This window comes from Muntiacus reevesi, chromosome 4 (genome assembly GCF_963930625.1).
Source record: "Muntiacus reevesi chromosome 4, mMunRee1.1, whole genome shotgun sequence".
Taxonomy (NCBI): domain Eukaryota; kingdom Metazoa; phylum Chordata; class Mammalia; order Artiodactyla; family Cervidae; genus Muntiacus; species Muntiacus reevesi.
The window spans coordinates 72,757,769-72,776,761 of record NC_089252.1 but is presented as its reverse complement, the minus strand read 5'-3'; the positions used below and the strand labels follow the sequence as shown (position 1 = coordinate 72,776,761).

Here is an 18,993-nt window from a genome sequence, read left to right as displayed (position 1 = left end):
AATTTAAGCCTAGAAAAAATTGGAAGCACAAATAACTAATTATCCAATAAAACCCTCCCAGTCATCCATAAACAATATTACTTCCTGCCAAGCCATTTGAGAAATATTTGCTGCAAAATACACCCCCAGAAAACAAATGATTTGAATCTATTTTATATGATACTGACTATAAATTGATTAAATATTGAGGGGCTTTTGTGGGAAATGATTTTTATTTGAGGAGAGTTGCTCTTCAGCCATTCTTGCTGCTAATAAACAGTCAATAGGATCATATGTGGTAAGCCCATTCCCAGGCCATTCCTAGCACAGAACTGGTGCCCTCCCATTCTCGAGAGTGCTTAATGGTATCAGTAGTTGTGATTTTTGACTCTTTAAAATAGAAATATTTATTTAAAAACAATTATCACCCAACACTGTCATCTTCTCTGTCCAGAGATGGTTTCTACTGATGCCCATTCTCCAAAGGATGCAAGTTTTGAGATGCAGGGTCTACAGAAATATCAGTGAACCAGGGGTCTACACTGAGTTTATGCTGCGGGGACCAGCATTTTTCGTGGATCCCTGAATATGCACATGCTCACAGACCCCAGTCTGGGAATCAGTTACTTAGTCCATAGTCGATTCTGATCCAGAATCAGAGGTTAAGAGGTTATCCATGAAAACTGCAAACAAGCATCTTCAGACAGTTACAGTTAATATAGTAATTAGTTCTAAAACAGCCACATTGAAAATCATGCAAAGTACTGGTCTAAGAATTCTACACTTTGTTTTTCATTCATTTATTCCTCTCAATGTTATTGGGCCCCAAACCCGTGTCAGGTGTTACATTAGGCACTGGACTTATGGTGTTAAGCTAGACAGCTAGAGTCCTGTTCTCAAGAAACTTTCCGTCTATCATGGGGAACACTGGCGTTAAATAGGTAATCAATAGCGTGATAAAGGTTAGGGAGGTTGGTCTTGGGGTGGAGTGGGAGTTTCTATAGCAAGGGTCAGAGAATTTGTCAAAGAGGAAGATGGCCTAGGTTTGGAAGACATATATTATCAAGGCTATAATTGGGGGAGAGGAGGGCTGCCTTTTATTTTTTATTTTTTTTTAGTTCTACCACTTTATTGCTACCAACCCATTTCCCTCCACCCTCGTGCACACATGCTCAGTCATGTAATCCCATGGACTGCAGCCCGCCAGGCTCCTCTGTCCATGGACTTTTCCAGGCAAGAATACTGGAGTGGGTTGCCATTTCCTTCTCCAGGGAAGGCTGCACTTTAAAAAGAAGGATTTGGTGGCATCCTGGGAGGACCATGTCCATGAAGTCTGCTGGAGATGGCAGGAACGGACAGACACAAAGACTTAGAGACGACTCTTGTGGGAGATGAGGTACCCCCTCTTTTGGGGCAGAGAGGAGAGTTCTTACCTGGATCTCGGCGTGGTGGACCTGGGCTGCTGCCGTGGCCACCTGGTCCTCCAGCTCTGCCAGTTCGGTCTCATCTGTGCCACTGTGGATGCATCGGGCGGCGTCCTCTAGCTCACTCAGCTGGCCTTCGAGTCCGTACACGGTGCCTGCCGCCAGGTACACCTGCAGAGGAGGCATGGCCTTTGAGCTCAGGTCTGTGGACCCAGGACTGGTGGGGCCCTTTCAGGGGATGCTATAATTTAGGGGAGTGAGAAAGAATTAGACTCACATTGGGAAAAAGAGACAGGGAATCCCCCCATTTATAAACATTCTTTACACTCAAGTGGTAACATAAGGTCTTGCCACCCCCTCACTGTCAGCCACACACCCTCTTCCCCCAACCTTTCCTGCAAGAAAATATAGTTTGCAAATTCTAAAAATATGATAACATAGTATTAAAATACATGAGATAAGCTACATAAATGGTGAATTTGTCCAGCAACTATAACAACCATAGTATCAAGACAGAGGAAACAAGGGGAAAAACTCATGACATAGTTTTTTCAACAAAAATTTTAGTTGGCATTTAGTAATTGGCAGAAATTCAGAGAACATGAAAGAGGTGAAATTAATTTAAAACAATTACAAATTTTGAGTGAATTATCTATGAACAGGTACTATTAGCTTTCTTGAATCAGGTTAAGGGAATTAAAAGGAATCTGAAATTTGTAATACTTTATTTCTGAGAAAATAGTATGATGTTGAGAAGCATGTAAAATCTGTTTAATGTAAGATAGCTAGTAAAGAATCCGCCTGCAATGCCGGAGACCTGGGTTGATCCCTGGGTTGGGACGATCCCCTGGAGAAGGGAAAGGCTGCCCATTCCAGTATTCTGGCCCGGAGAATTCCATGGATTTTATAGTCCATGGGGTCACAAAGAGTCAAACACGACTGAGTGACTTCCACTTTCACGTTCACTGAAAATTAAAAAGAAAATAAGATAGAAGTAATCTGAGGGAAAATTAAAAGAAAAATTACTTTGGCTTATGAGTTTATAATGTAATTCTCATAAAGTGGGCAAACAAGGAAATTCCTGGTGGTCCAGTGGTTAGGACTCCAACCTTCCACTGCAGGGGGCACGGGCTTGATTCCAGGCCAGGGATCTAAGATCCTGAAGCCTGCATACCATGTGGTGAGGTCAAAAAACAAAAACGTGGGCAAACAGAAAGTAAATCTTTCTGGAATAATTGAGGCCATTGGAATAATTCAGGCCGAGGGATGTCAGACAGGGTGAATGAAACAACTGCTCTGGAATAATTGAAGCCGTTGGAATAATTCAGGCTGAGGGGATGCCAGACAGGGTGAATGAAACAAATGCTCCTTCAACCTAATTAACAATGGGATGAAACATAGGAACCAGATGTATCTAGAGAAGGTAATTAATTAAAGAGAGATTCATGAGGTTTAATCAATGTATATAAAGCTCTAAACATGTAATCACAATCATTTTGAGTTTATCTGAATGATATGCACCGCCCCTTCTTTAAGAGTTCTTTTAACTTGAGGTAAAAATATAACAGTTATATTTGCAAGAGCCGTGCACATAGATCACTTGCAGTGAGTGATGCTGAGTGTTGACGAGGAGGGCAAAGGCCCCTGAGATACTCCAACTCGGTCAATTCCTTGGCATGATGCATACATCTGTGTGAAAACTGGCAATTTTACAAAACTTTCCAGTGTGGAACAAAAGCAAGTGCAGGTATGATGAAAGCAAATTCGATTGTGCATCACCAGATACAACTAGCTGGGCTCTGGGAGCTTCCAGCAGTGACTGACACGTCTGGCATCACTTCGGGTGATTCATCGGTCGCACAGGGGTCATACATTGAATGTCTGCTGGCCATCGTCCTCTTTCAGTTTGCCCTTAGTGTTATATTTCTTTATCACATGCAAGTATTAGAGAACTTCTGTTTCTAAAAGATCTTCCCAGTTTAATACAGCCATATGTTCTTTATCTTCAAAATAAGAAAAACTTTTATTTTTGTCCGATGAAGAAAATGATGGCTACTTCAAAGCTATTTGAGGGGAGAAAAAGCTGTGAGGTTGAAGAATTATCTTCAGAAAGGGAGAAAAATTAAAGACAGAGAGAGAGGAAAGAAGAAGTAGGAGAAGAGGAAGAGGAGGAGGAGGGAAGGGGAGAGAGGAGAAAGATCAGAGAGATGGCCATGATAGTTTGAGTTTGGATATTATATTTTTGGTACCCACACCCAAAATGGTGAATTTATTTTAATATGATCATTTAAAACATAAACAGAGCTTTGCACAATGAACCAAAATTTGTAATTATGATTTAAATAAAATGAATAATTTAAGTGTGTCCGTGGTTAAACGTGACTTGACATAAGGTCTCATAACCTTGACATTTCCAGGAACATGGAAAACTAAATGTCATCATACCCTATGGCCATATCAACTTAATAGTATCTTGTTGTTCTCTTGCCAACATAGTCATCCACCAACATTCCTTATTTTCTCTGCCAAGACAAAGCAGTATGAAATCGCTGCAAGTCCTTAGCAAGGCCGGAATGTTCATCTCTTACTCTGTGTCCCCTGAAAGCCTGCTTTCCCGGCACTAGTGTGGTGGGCGGCGGTTCAGAGGTTTGGCACTGACACCCATTCCGCAGGAACTTGCAGGCAAGGGGGTGGCGCCTGAAGGATTAGAGGAGGGCGATGATGGGGATGACGGTCACGATGATCATGACAGGTATTTATCGAGCCAAAGGGCTGGTGCCAGAGTTCATGCCTTTACCCACCCTGCCCCGCGACGGTGTGCTCAGTCACGTCCAGCTCTTTGGGACCCCATGAGCTGGAACCCACCAGGCTCCTCTGTCCTTGGGATTTCCCAGGCAAGGATACTGGAGTGGGTTGCCAATTCCCCCTCTAGGGATCTTCCTAACCCAGGGATCAATCCCCCGTTTCCCACATCTCCTGCATTGCAGGTGGATTCTCTACTACTGTGCCACCGGGGAAGTCCAATCTATGATTACCATGATACTTAATCTCAATTGGAATGTTATGACAATTTACATTTCAAACTTTGGCATAAAGCTACTAGAGTTACCTTGGTTATAGATGGACATGATACTGGCTCTGTGGCAGGCTGAAAAAAATTAACATGCTATGTAATGAAAATGTTATTCTAGTCTTAAAAATAACCCATTTGAAAACTGTTAACTTGGTATTGCTTGCTTAATTACAGTGCACTTTTGGCAAGAAATATGGTTACCACATCTGAGTAATCTATGTCCCCTCCAAATTCTAGTCACTAGTGCCTCTGTCCCCACTGACTGGCTCCTGGTTCAACAAGCCTTTCTTAAACAGTTCAATGGATGAGAATAAGTGTTTCATTAAGGAAGGACATTATGGTCAAAGCCCCTAGGCTACAGAACATTAAACAGATTTCTTATTGTAGAACTTCTCAGAGACTTTAATGTGCTAACATGTATCTCAGTTTTCCTAGAAAGAGTTTATGAATTTCTCAAGCCTGTTTGATCTTAGAGCATCTTGTTGGACTTGACTTCCATGAAATACACTTTAGGAGACTAAAGTTAGACAGTAACAGATAGTATTTCTTTTCTTTTTCTCTGAGAGCAGAGAGCTATGATCACTTCCAGGCGTTGTACCTCACCTGTGCTGTGGGGGCTGTACAAGGGCTTTGAGAAAGAAGATCAACCTCCTCTGCCTGGTCTTGGATTGTGGGGCAGAGGTGGGTGCCCCCATGGCTGTCCCACTGTGCCTTCTACCACCAATTGCACCCTACAGAATATTTGGAATCGGCGAAAGTTTTAGGGCAGAAGTAAAAAACTAAGATCTTGGCACCCAGTCCCATCACTTCATGGCAAATAGATGGGGAAACAATGGAAACAGTGACAGACTATTTTCTTGGTGTCCAGAATCACTGCACATGGTGACTGTAGCCATGAAATTAAAAGATGGTTGCTCCTTGGAAGAAAAGCTATGGCCAACCTAGGCAGCATATTAGAAAGCAGAGACATTACTTTGCCGACAAAGGTCCATCTAGTCAAAGCTATGGTTTTTCCAGTAGTCATGTGTGGATGTGAGAGCTGGACTATAAAGAAAGCTGAGTGCCAAAGAATAGATGTTTTTGAACTGTGGTGTTGGAGAATACTCTTGAGAGTCCTTTGGACAGCCAGGAGATCAAGCCAGTCAATTCTAAAGGAAATCAACCCTGAATAGTGACTGGAAGGACTGATGCTGAAACTGAAGCTCCAACACTTTGGCTATCTGATGCGAAGAACTGACTTCATTGGAAAAGACCCTGATTCTGGGAAAGATTGAAGGTGGGAGGAGAAGGGGACAACAGAAGATGAGATGGTTCGATGGCATCACCGACTCAATGGACATGAGTTTGAGCAAGCTCCGAGAGTTGCTGATGGACAAGGAAGCCTGGCGTGCTGCAGTCCATGGGGTCACAAAGAGTCCGACATGACTGAGCGACTGAACTGAACTGAAAAGGAAGTTGAGACTGTTCCTCTACTGGCTCTGTGGCTGGGAATTATGGGATACCCCAGGTGGTCTCTGTCAGAGGAAGATCTTTAGATGGGGGTGTAGTGGTGAGGGAGCTCACTCATCCTGCCCCCTCACAACCCTGCATAATCCCACAAGGTGGCCACAGTGGGTTCCCCCATTCACACCACAGGTTTGAGAATGGTCAAGCTGGTTATTCTCTGTTGATCCCTAGATCCATTTTCCTTTCTTCTGTGCTCTGTTCTGTTCTCTGTGAGGCTGACCTATACAGACTTTGCCATCAAGGACCCCTCGCTGGCAGGGATGGGTTTAGCCAATGAGAAGATCAAAGGCAGGAGGAGAAAGAAGTTGGAGCCTCCCCCATCCCCTTTCCTTCCAGGATTCCATGGCAACAGCTCCCACTAGGGGATGCTCTTCCAGGCTCCCGCTCTCCCTGGGCTATAATGGCCTGGGGGCAGTGGCTACTTCCTCCTACTGCTACTCTCTGGGCACTGCAGCATCCCTTAACCTTACCCCGACCTGAGTCAATACTCACTCCTGAAACTCTCCTCTCCCAGCCAGACCCCTAAAGGTACAGTAGGACCCTGTGCTTCAGAGGTCCCCAGGCATTCAGTCTGAGAAACTGAGTCTCCACTGTGTGTGTGCAGGGAAGGCTGGCATTGGTCTGAGGTTCCTGCCACCTTTAGGTGGGACAGAGCTGACTCTATAGCCAGGCAGCAGGTTGGAAGTGTCAAAGTTAAGAGACTCAGGAAATTCTAAAATCCCTATTTGTTGTTCAGTCGTGTCCAACTCTTTGTGACTTCATAGACTGAAGCACTCCAGGCTCCCCTGCCTTTCACTATCTCCTGGAGTTTGCTCAGATTCATGTCCGTTGAGTTGGCAATGATACCTAACCATGTCATCCTTTGCCACCCCCATCTCCTTTTGCTTTCAGTCTTTCCCAGCATCAGGGTCTTTTCCAATGAGCCCATGCCCCTCTCCCCCCAATTAAGTGGATTAACAAGACAGTTCATGGAAACAGGAGATTTGACATGTGGATGTGACATATTTCATTTTATGTAGCTCTGAAATCTTCATAAGTCTACATAAAGGAGGACATTCTCTTGAAAATCTTCTCTTTATCTCAGTGTCTTGGTCTGCAGAAGCCAATGTTCAGAAAGCAGACGAAGTGTTGCCATTTCTAGTTCTGCTGGTCCCTAGGCTCCTTGGCACAAAAGAACAAGGCAGCAGAGGAATGAGGAGCAGGAGCGCTCTTTAGAACACAGACAGACAAAAGCCCTGCTTTAATTAAATCAGTTGCACCCAGATGCCAGTTTAAGAATCAGCTCTGCCCTTCTCCTGCTGCTCAGCTGAATTCCATCCTGGAAACAGCAGAGCAAGCGACCTGCCCATGGCTCTGTGATCTGGGGAACTGAGGAGATAAAGAAAAAAGTCATCCCTTCCATGATTCAAAGACCCAGAGAATTCAAAGGAACACAGATGTAATAATCTCTTTAGAGGTGATATTTGAAAAGCTGGACGGGGTAGGGAAGGAGGTGGAAGTAGGCAGTTAACTCTTTGTGAACAAGAGAGGCATCTTAGAGGGTCTGTACAGGGAGCAGGGCACTGTAATTCCCAGCCTTCCTCTGTTGGCCTTTCTGACATCCTGAATCAGCAGCTAAGAGGATGAGTTTCGGACTCAAAGTGTTAACGTGCCCACGAAAAGAAATGTGATGTACAATAAAAGGATCTTACAATATGAAAACTCTGCCAAGGCCATTGTATTTTTCAATACACTCTTTAGAGGAAAAGAAAAAGACATGCTGTCTTTGCTTTCAATGTGCCATGGGGTCTGGCCGTTGTCATTTAAATCTGGATTATTTCATTGTAAGTTTTTTGATACCATACTTTGTAAAAAGAAAATTCATCCCTTCCTGGTTAACCACATCTTTAATCTTTTCAACTCTGTGTGTGCAGGATTAGGGCTACTTGAGGACTAACAACACCTGAAAGCATTGTTACAGACATATTTAAAGAACAGAGACCTGCACATTAGAAGTAAAACAGTGCTTTTAAAAATGTACCATATCCATCTGATGTAATCATGTACTGGGCTTCCCAGGTGGTGCTGGTGGTAAAGAGACAATGGGAGAGGCCAATGCAGGAAACATGAGCCTCAGGTTTGATCCCTGGATTGGGAAGATCCCCTGGAGAAGGGCTTGGCAGCCCACTCCAGTATTCTTGCCTGGAGAACCCCATGGACAGAGGAGCCTGGCAGGCTACAGTCCATAGGGCCGCCAAGAGTTAGACACGACTGAAGTGACTGAGCACACATGCACGCATGCAGTCACGCATCAGATAAACATTTCTTGGGCACCTCCTCTGTGTCAGGCTCAGGACCAAGGGTGAGGACAATCGCTAGGAAAGGCAGCAGGTCCGCTTCTGTAGGAATTTATATTTCTGGTTTCCAACTCGGGCATGACTGTGCCATAGTCTTCTCTCATGCCCCCGCTAAGATTTGACAATGTCTGGAGACACTTTTGACTGTCAAATCTGGGAGGGTACCGCTTCCGGCATTGAATGGGCAGAGACCAGGGATGCTGCCAAACATCCCATCCTGCAATGTACAGGACAGCCCCCACAACAAAGAATTATCTAACCCAGAATGTCATTCGTGCTGATCTAATGGGAGATATATGAGTGAACTGAAAGGGCCATGAAGTGAGGCAGACACATGCGTAGGTTTTATGGGAATCCAAACGGAGAGAGTCTTCCACTTTTCAAGTAAAACTAATCTGTTGTATTTTTTTTTTAACTTTGAATCATTTATATTTGTTGTTTCAACTTTTGGCAAAAAAAAAAAAAAAATCTTGCTGATAATATTTCCTGGTTTCTGAGAACACCATTCATTAGAGCATCTCCAAATTAGGGTTGATTCTGCTGAGTCTGGAAAGATGGAATCACCTGACTGGCTTTGATATTGGGACTATGCCAACTGTGATGGCAATGATGGCCTGAGTGGTCACAAATTTCTTTGTGTCACCCCTGGTTGCAATGCGTTGTTGGAAAATTCTCATCGAACCTTCAGTGAGGTCTTTAAAGTGACTGTAGATATCTGTCTGCAAGAATGTATTTCTTTCTTTCCTCACTAGTTGGAAGGACAGAAAAATCCATTACAAGCAGACCTATCTGTGAGGCACAGCAGACCAGCTGCAGTAACCTAACCTCTGCGGGCAACCAGTCTTACTCTCTGTAGTGGCACTGGCAACATTCCACATGGATCCTCACGGATCCCTTATATAAATTCCACTCACCGCCCTCCCCACTCCCAAGCTGGGGTGTGCTTTTGGTTCTAATAGCTCAAACGTCTGCAGAAGACTACCTTTGAGCTCCTGTAGACACTTTGAAAGTGAAAGTGTTAGTCACTCAGTCGTGTCCTACTCTTTGGGACCCTGTGGACGGTAGCCTGCCAGGCTCCACTGCCCATGGGATTCTCCAGGCAAGAATACTGGAGTGGGTTGCCATTCCCTTCTCCAGGGGATCTTCCTGACCCAGGGATCGAATCTGGGTCTCCTGCATTGCAGGCAGATTCTCTACTGTCTGAGTCGCCAGGGAAGCAGACAGTTTGCCTGCATGAAGAGAGATTGAGGTACCTGCTGGCTGTAGGAGGGCGGGTTCCTTTGCCTTAGGACAACTCTAGGTGCAACTCACACTCCGGAAGTTGCCTGCAGGTTTGGGCTTACTCTCTGTCTAAGGTTATAGCTTTGCTTGACTTCTTCCCTTGCCCTATTCCCTTATAAGTCTCCCCTGGGAGCACTTCCCTAATAAATCGGTTGCATAGAAATCCTCATCTTGGGGTCTGCTTCTGGGGAACCCAACCTAAGACCCTTCTGAGAATATATATGCTACACCAGTGAAGTGTTTGTGTCCTCGCCCTCTGTGATGAGTTACAACATCATCGGCTTCTCCTTTGCACATGTGTGCCCTAAGCAGAGCACATCCACATTGTCTTACATTTTCCTCCAGGGAAGTCAGCTGCTCATCCAGTCTCACTTGGTCTGTCCCAAGAGGAAATGTCCCCTTCTCTCTGTCAGGAGGGACAGGTGGGAACTCCCAGGGCCCTGCAGACTCAGCGATCAACTCCTCCGTGGCATTGATGACTTTCAGGACTTCTGTGGAGATGTTGCAGAGAGAAACAGCAGAATACTTCTGTTTGGTCCAATAACAGAAGGGGACAGAAGACAAGAACAACATTAACAATGACATGGAAATTCTACATCATCATGGTGCTCATCATGAGATTGATTCTGTCATAACACACACAAACATCAATGTGTGGAAGGAATGAGAATCTATAAAATATCTACCCAGTCTGAGGGGACTGAGAGGAGGCCTGATGTGACTTGGCTGAGCTTTTGTGGCTCACAGTGAATTATTTCAGATTCTTAGGGAGAGAGGAAGGGGAGCTCAAGTGGAAGTTACTAGGTCCTTTGCCCACTGCTGATAGTTTCACATTCATCACCTCATTTTCTGGATAATATTCTCTTTCCTCAGCAGACCTTCAGTCACAGACTCTGTCAAACTACATTCATGATGTAGTTCAGTGGGTTGCTTTCTGGACAGGGAGTTGAGGTGGTCTGCGCTCTAGATCTGGCTGTAATTTCATCCCGATGTGGGACCTTGGTCAGGCTACTGCCCATTTCTGGAACTCAGTTCTGTCATCTGTACATTGAAAGGATTGGAAAGACTTTCTCTGCAGCTGCTTGGTAGCCACTGTGTTGTTAGCTCACTCACATCTATTCTCAAGCCCATTCTTCCTTGCCTTCCTTCACCACTGAGGCTGAACAGGAATTTCCCAGCCTCCCCTGCAGCCAGGGGCAGTCATGTGACATGGCTCTGCCCAGTGAATCTGCAGGGAAAGCCCATTGGGGTTTCTAGCAAAGCTTTTGTTTTCCTAATCAAGTGAACAGATACAGATGCTCTCCTGCCCCTGCCTCGATCATAGGTGTGCAGTTAGGAAGTCAGCATGAGTGAGGATGATATAAAAATGCTGAGTCAGGTGGATCAGAAAGACTGAAAGGGCCTGGTCCACATAGACACTGGATCATCTGTACTGCTGCGACTCTCCCTGCCTCTGAAAATGCATGAGAAAAATAATTCCCTGCCTGTTGGAGCCCTTGTGGGCCAGACTTTCTATTATTTATGGTTGAACACATTTCTGGCTGACACAATTCACTTCTAGTTTTTGTATTCGTGACTCAATGTTATAATCAGTCCAGATCTGGGCCAAGGTCTTTGATGGAGTGGAGGTACTTCAGCCACAAAGAATCATCTGCATCTTTGAGTTCATCTGAACATACAGCACCAAGAAATAAGAAGGAGATCAATGTCGCTTGGCAGTAATGGTGTCCATCTATAATCAATTTTACTTAGTCCATCACAGGGTTTGCAAACTGGAAATTCAAATATTGCCCATTTCCAGGAAAGCCTGGAATTTTAATGCCTTTGGTACTTTCTAAGGTATCTATCTGATTCATATAATCTAGACCAAATAGTAATGATAGCTCTGGCTTGATCTTGCAAAGTTTGTTTCTCCAAGTAAATTCTACTACAGGTGTCATCTCACTGGAGGAAGTTTTCAGTGGCCCTGCAACTTCACTAGGAAATGAAAGTGTCTAAGTGACAAGTCTGTGGCTGAGTTCACAGTCTAGAAGCTGGCTCCGGGCTCTGGCACATGATCTCATACTAGAGTCTCACCCTGGCATCTGTCAGTCATCCTAGGGTTAAGGCACATGTGCTCAGGGGGCAGCTCTCCAGTCAGTCTGTTCTGTAATAGCTGCTTGACTCATCCAAGAGTCATGCTTCTTTTGGTTCAAGGGACTTCACTACAAACCAAAAAATCGGTCTGAGTTATCAGGAAAATGAGAGGGAGGGAAGGCAACGCAGATCCGCCAGACGAAGGGTACTGTCTGAGGAAGAGCCAAGCCAACCCTTAGGAAAAACTTGCAGAGGCTGTACTCCATTATCCAGAATCCTGTAACTCAATGTTTTAGAGATGACCTGGACTCAAAATATTTTGGCATGATGTAACCACCATCATTTGCTGAAGTCCATTTTAGAAAAGGCAACACTGTACATATGAAAACAGACGTGTCACCCTTCTCTTAATAAATAAAGCTTGTATTTAGAAAGTTTGCCCTTTATTTGGTAGAAGAGGTGCCTCTGTACATCTTTGGAGAAGAAAGACGTGTAACTAAGGGATTCAGAAAAACAGGTTAGATGGTAGCATGATGGAAGGGCAAGTATGAACATTAACACATATCTCCCATTGCTCCGGGGTCATTAAAGGGCCAAGGACCTAAATGGGAAGGACATAAGAGGTGCTTAATCAGAAAGAGTTATCTGCATCTTGACGCCCACAGAACGTACAGTATCAAAGTGATGAGCTGGACATCAGTGTTGCTTGGTAGTCATTTTTCCTTTCCATCCATAAATAGCCTTGTTTATTCAATCATAGGAGTTGCCAGCTGGAAGCCAGATAGTGCCTAGAGGCATGTTTTTTTTTTTTTCCCCTGACAAGAATGCCTTCTGTGAGATAAGCACCTCCCAGTTCTCTGCAGTCCCTGCCACTAATTCGTCTACATCTTTTATTGGGGGTTGGTGATGTGCTGACTCTATCCCAAGTGCTGGGAAGAAGCAGTGAACAGTGGGTGAAGTCCCTGCTCCCATGGCGTGTCTTCACCTCCATCCAGGTGACCTGACATGGGGACATACTTTCCTGACCCCCTGAAAGTATTTGCATTTGTCATTAATTGAGAGTGAGCAGTCTCCGGCAGCTGGTCTGTGGAGAGCACCAGAGTTTTGCTCACAAGGTCTGTGATCCCATTCAGAAGGCAACCAGCCTCCAGCTGGGGAAAGGTCTGGAAAAAAAAAATTACATGGAAACTGGACAAGATCACTCTGGTTGGTTGGTGTCCCAGTTCAGCTCTACTGGGAAACACAAACTGGAACCCATGAGCACTTGGAGGGAATTTATCCCTTCTCTAGGAAATCAGATGTTTCTTGCCTCTTCTACAGGAGTGTTGCTGACTTGCTTGGATGTGAGCACAGGAGTGGACGGGGCACCTACTGGGAGTGAAGATAAGTGGGATTTAATTAGTTGTGTGATAGGAGCAGGGCACCCAACCTCCTCATTCCTTAGTTAACTCACTAGCCTAAGAAGAGATTAGATTTGTCATAAGGCTCACACTGTCTTGTTATGTAAATGTCCTGTTCCCTGCCCAGTCTAGATTTAAAAGTCGAAAGCACCGTCTACAATTGTGTGAAATAAAGCTATATTTAGCGCCGGACAGGGTTTTGTTCAGCTGAAAAAGCTGGTGAGGATTCAGAGGTGCTGGCAGGGAGCCCTGTATGGGGGAGAAACGAAAATCTAAAGCAGCCTTCCTGCTTTATTGCTTACAGCCCCAGAGACACGAGCGGAATGGCAAAAACAAAGCTTGATCCCAGAGCCAGAGAGGGCTTTCTACGATGGCAGCTGACGTTACTCCGCACTTTCATTGTAAGATGAATCAAATGTGACAGGTCCATGGTATCAGATAAGGGAGAGGTGAGCGTGTGGAGAAAATCAGCTGACAGAATAGGGGCCACTGCAGAACAGGAAGGCTGGACTCAAAGACACTCACGGCCAAGGGCCCCACAGATGACAGAATGAAAATGGCCAGTGAGCCTAAGCAGTAACCAAATTCAACCTGCTAGTGATCAAAGAAACACAAACAACAAACTTACTAAGTTCCAGGTAGATGCACGACTCCTTTTCAAAATGCTCAGGGTAGCCAGTACTGCTTTTCCTGGGTGGAGCAGGGGCTCTCAGGTGTTCACCTGGCAGGGATGTATTTCTTGTGATGCACCGAGACTCCCCAGTCTCTTGACCACATGTGGTCACCACTGAGAGCCTGGGTGTCCACCTCTAGGGTCTGGTTTGTGTCGCAGCCCTTTGTGGAACACTGAGTCCATAATATCAACTTCACAATCACCAGACTATAACCAATAGTCCACGCTTGGGGTCTAGAAGGTGATGAGAAACCTCCAGTGTTTCCTCCATCACTCACCAGTGAGGCAATGAAACAAGTGTCCATCTCAACAAAGACTCAGCTTCCTGCTTGACCGTAACCAACAACAGGACCAGCTCAGACCTTTAAGGAGGCGATGTACCACTCTGAGGCGGGAGCCTGCCCCCGTGGCCATGTCCATGGACTAGAGGAAGAAGACCATGTCAGGACCCAGTCATAAATCCCACCTGGATCTTTTCTCTTCTCTCTGAGGACCTCGGGGCAGAGCAGACTCTGCCTTTACTTTTTGTCTCACTACCCACAAACTTATTTTTGCCTTTACATACTGTTCATGGGGTTCTCAAGGCAAGAATACTGAAGTAGTCTGCCATTCCACTTCTCCAGTTCAGTTCAGTCACTCAGTCGTGTTCGACTCTCTGTGACCCCGTGAATCACAGCACACCAGGCCTCCCTGTCCACCACAAACTCCCAAAGTTTACTCTAACTCATGTCCATCGAGTGGGTGATGCCATCCAGCCATCTTATCCTCTGTCATCCCCTTCTCTTCCTGCTCCCAATCTTTCCCAGGATCAGGCTCTTTTCAAATGAGTCAGCTCTTCGCATCAGGTGGCCAAAGTATTGGAGTTTCAGCTTCAATATCAGTTCTTTCAAAGAAAACCCAGGACTGATCTCCTTTAGGATGGACTGATTGGATCTCCTTGCAGTCCAAGGGACTCTCAAGAGTCTTCTCCAACACCACAGTTCAAAAGCATCAATTCTTCAGCGCTCAGCTTTCTTCACAGTCCAACTCTTACTACATTTTGTCAGAGAAGACTCTTGGAATGTGAGGAGAGCAAACCAGTCAATCCTAAAGGAAATCAACCCTGAATATTCCCTGGAAGGACCGATGCTGAAGCTCATGCCCTTTTTCTTCCTATAAAACATGTTTCTAGGAACAAATTCTCCCTCCTTTTACTCTTCCTTATAAACTGTTTTCCAAAGACTCACAGCACGTAAAGTGTCACCAGGTGGAGATTCTGAGTCTTTAGAATTCAAAGGAAGAAAATATCTCCGTCCTAAACCCTGGATACCCCTGCATATTTGCGACCCTTGCAAATTCTCCTAAGAATGTCCCATTGTCGTCATTCATTTCAAAGCTTTGTGTTGGACAAAGAACTACAGACTCCTTCCAAGCTGAAATAAGCGTGCATGCTCCTTGCCAGAGTGGCTCAAGCTTATGAACATGTGGGCAGCAGGGGCTCCTTAGGTGTCTGGCTTCATAGGAAGAGAACAGGCTGGAAGGCTGATCCCAGGTCCGGCTCCACCCTTGGGTGTGTGCGTGCACACGTGTCTGCCAGTCTCAGCTGTGCCAAATCAGATCCAGGGTCTGGCTGTGTGGTGAACTGGGACTGTGACAAAGGCCTGGGGCATCTATTCATGTGACCTGATGTAAGCCTTGATATGATAGCGTCTAATACAGTGTGGGGAAAAAAGCTTTGAGTATTAAATGATATGTTCAGATTTCTGGGGCAGAAGAGGGAATTTCCTAGTTCCACCTCGAGGATGGTTCTGACACCTATAACAAGCCCTAAACACATAGAAGTTGAAGGGGCATTGATATTAGGGTTTTTGTGAGACTTAGAAGTGGGCAATATGCTTTGAGGTCTGTGGGTCCATGACACGTCGGCAGGGTCTTGCAACGGGCTTCCTTTACCCATCGGGGTCAACGGATATGGCACCTAGGGTGCACCATTCTTTTAGGGGGCCCATGAAAATGTCTTAACTTCTTTGAAAATCAGAAGGAAAAATGAATTCTTAGGTCTAGGCATGTGTCTTAAATACGTTTTGTTGTTGTTCAGTTGCTCAGTCATGTCTGATTCTTTGCGACCCCATGGTGACTACAGCACACCAGGCTTCTCTGTCCTTCACATCTCCCGGGCTTTGCTCAAACTCATATCCATTGAGTCAGTGATGCCATCCAACCATCTCATCCTCTGTAGTCCCCTTCTCTTCCTGCCTTCAATATTGCCCAGCATCAGGGTCTTTTCCAGTGAAGTCAGTTCTTTGCGTCAGGTGTCCAAAGTATTGGAGCTTCAGCTTCAGCATCAGTCCTTCCCATGAATATTCAGGCTTGATTTCTTTTAGGACTGACTGGTTTGATTTCCTTGCTGTCCAAGGGACTCTCAAGAGTCTTCTCCAACACCACAGTTCAAAGGCATCAAATCTTCAGTGCTCAGTCTTTTTTATTGTCCAGCTCTCACATCTGTACATGACTACTGGAAGAACCATAACTTTGACTAGATGGACCTTTGTCAGCAAAGCAATGTCTCTGCTTTATAATATGCTATCTAGGTTTGTCATAGCTTTTCTTCCAAGGAGCAAGCGTCTTTTCATTTCATGGCTGCAATCACCATCTGCAGTGATTTTGGAGCCCAGGAAAATAAAGTCTGTCACTGTTTCCATTGTTTCCCCGTCTATTTGCCATTAAGTGATGGGACTAGATGCCATGATCTTCGTTTTTTGAATGTTGAGTTTTAAGTCAGCTTTTTCATTGTCTTCTTTCACCTTCATCAAGAGGCTCTTTAATTCCCCTTAGCTTTCTGCTATAATGGTGGTGTCATCTGCATATCTGAGGTCATTAATATTTCTTCTGGCAATATTGATTCCAGCTTGTGATTCATCCAGCCCAGCATACGTAATACATAGTATTAATCTTTATATCAACATAGTTGAAAAATATGGTTTTCAATGTTTTTTGTGGAGGAAAGGGTTCACAAAGGCAGGAGTGCTCAGGCCCACAGAAGTCATCAGCTGGCCCTGGTCCTGCTGATCTGAAGCCTCTGTGGAGGTGTCTGGGCAGGGCTGGTTCCTGCAGTGGTCATGAACAGCAATAGCCTGGTGAAGGCCCTGAGCAGGCAGGCCCCTAGCAGAGGATCATGAACACGTGGGAGACCCTCGCCCTAGATTCCCCCACATAATGGAGGGAGATATTGGGAATGGGTGGGTGCACTGGTCTTGTGGTTTCCTAGTGGAGATGGATCCTAAGGTGACCTCCTCACTGTGTACATACCAGGCCATGAGGCTTAGGAAATTCAGGTTACACTGTATGACTTCAGGGATATAATCTCTCTGAGCCTCAGCTGTGAAATGGAGATAACACCATCCAGCTCAAGGGGTTTTCGAGAAGATGGAATCAGTCAGAACACAGAGCTGTCCACGTCTATTCAAACCTCTGCCACCTGCCCTGCTAGCTCAAGGTGGGCACATTACTGGTGAAGGCTGGTGGCTTAGACACCTTTTATTAGGTACTGTGTTCTTGAAACAACTTTCCTTGATTACTTGTTTTCTTTTTTTCCAATACTTTTGAACATTATTTATTTATTTATTTTTAGCTGTGCTGGGTCTTCATTGCTGCGTGGGCTTTCTCTAGTTGCAGCGAGTGGGGGCTACTCTCTAGTTGTGGTGTGCTGGCTTCCCATTGCGCTGGCTTCTCTTGTTGTGGCTCACAGGTTCTGGAGCACAGACTCAGTAGCTGTGGCACACGGGCTTAGCTGCCCCGCAGCATGCGGAATCTTCCCAACCAGGCATCAGATCCGTGCCTCCCGCATTAGCATGCAGGTTCTCAACCACCGGACCACCGTGGAAACCCATACTTGGTGTTTTGAAAAAAATGCTTTTTAAACGTATTTTTTAACCAAAAAAGTTACACTTTGCTGCTGTTTCCCGATTTTTTTTCTCTTGCTTAGTAAGAATATTTCTTTAAAAAGCTGCCATGCTGTGCTATTGTCTGCCCTCATCATCATTTCATAAAGAAGAGATACCTTAACACCCAAAAGTGAAAGACATAATATCAGAACACAGAACAGTCTGTCCTAAGAAACAACAGTAGGCAACCTGACACTGACACACTCTCTCACACGCGCACACACACACACACACACACACACACAGGACCCTCTGTTTCCTGGTAGTCAGCACACTGAACCACACATGCTGACAGGCAAGAAAAGCCAGGTATGTCATCGCCTAGCTGGGCAACTGAACAAGCCAGACACGCAAATGTCATCTGCCGTTTCCTATCATCACTAATTTAATTAGGGCCTTCAGGAGGCATCTGCTCTCTACCAGGCACTGCCCTGGGCCCCGCAGGGGATGCAGTGAGTAAGCATGGTCCCTGTCCTCAGAGGGCAGAGACAGGAGAAGGGTAGGAAGACACCCAGCAGATAGCAGGAAAGTCCCATTCTACCCTGGGAGCCATAGGCTGAGACCTGGAGAGGGACAAGCAGGTTCCGTTAACATGTGACTTTGGAGTCTGTCTGGAAGCACAAGAAAGATGAGAAGGATACTTCTGGCTGAAGGGAGTAGACACAGGCCTTGGAGATGAGTCGGCGTGACGTGCACAGGGAATGGTACTGTGCTCCAGGCTGTGCAGAGGATGACAGGTGGGAAAAGAGAGGGCAGCCTGGGTCCCACAGTGCTCTGAAGGCCACGCTCAGGGGTTTGCATTTGCATCTTGAACAGCTGGTGATTCGGCGCCATTGCAGGTTTTCACTGCTGTTATCCAGAGCTGTCATTTTTTGTTGTTTAGTCGCTCAGTCGTGTCTGACTCTTTGCGACCCCATAGACTGCAGCACACCAGGCTTCCCTGTCCTTCACCATCTCCTGGAGTTTACTCAAACTCATCCATTGAGTTGGTGATGCCATCCAGCCATCTTGTCCTCTGTCATCCCCTTCTCCTCCTGCCTTCTATCTTTCCCAGCATCAGGGCCTTTTCCTGTGAGTCAGCTCTTTGCATCAGAACTGAAGAACGAAAAGCTGTCATTTACTGAGTGTTTACTGTGTGCCAGGCTCTCAGAGCCTCGTTTAATCTGGGAACCTCCCTATGATGTAGGAACTATGACTACTTAATCTTACAGATGAGGAACTGAGCTTAGAGAGGTGACATGGCTTGCCCTGAAGGAGTCAAGAACCACACGCAGGTCTGCCCCATTTCAAAGCCTAGGTTCTTAACATGCCGGCTTGAGAGG

At 45.5% G+C, this 18,993-nt stretch overlaps 1 protein-coding gene across 4 annotated transcripts in view; it reads right to left on the bottom strand.

Annotated features, from left to right (window-relative positions):
* Positions 1-18,993, bottom strand: part of MYRIP (myosin VIIA and Rab interacting protein) — a 217,899-nt gene that overhangs the window by 11,408 nt on the left and 187,498 nt on the right. For all 4 annotated transcript variants that reach the window (XM_065935249.1, XM_065935248.1, XM_065935251.1 and 1 more), the window contains 2 exons: positions 9,933-10,127; positions 1,413-1,574 (listed from right to left, as the gene is read on the bottom strand). In XM_065935249.1, the coding sequence (XP_065791321.1) occupies positions 1,413-1,574; positions 9,933-10,127 (357 nt within the window). The remainder of the gene's footprint in view (positions 1-1,412; positions 1,575-9,932; positions 10,128-18,993) is intronic.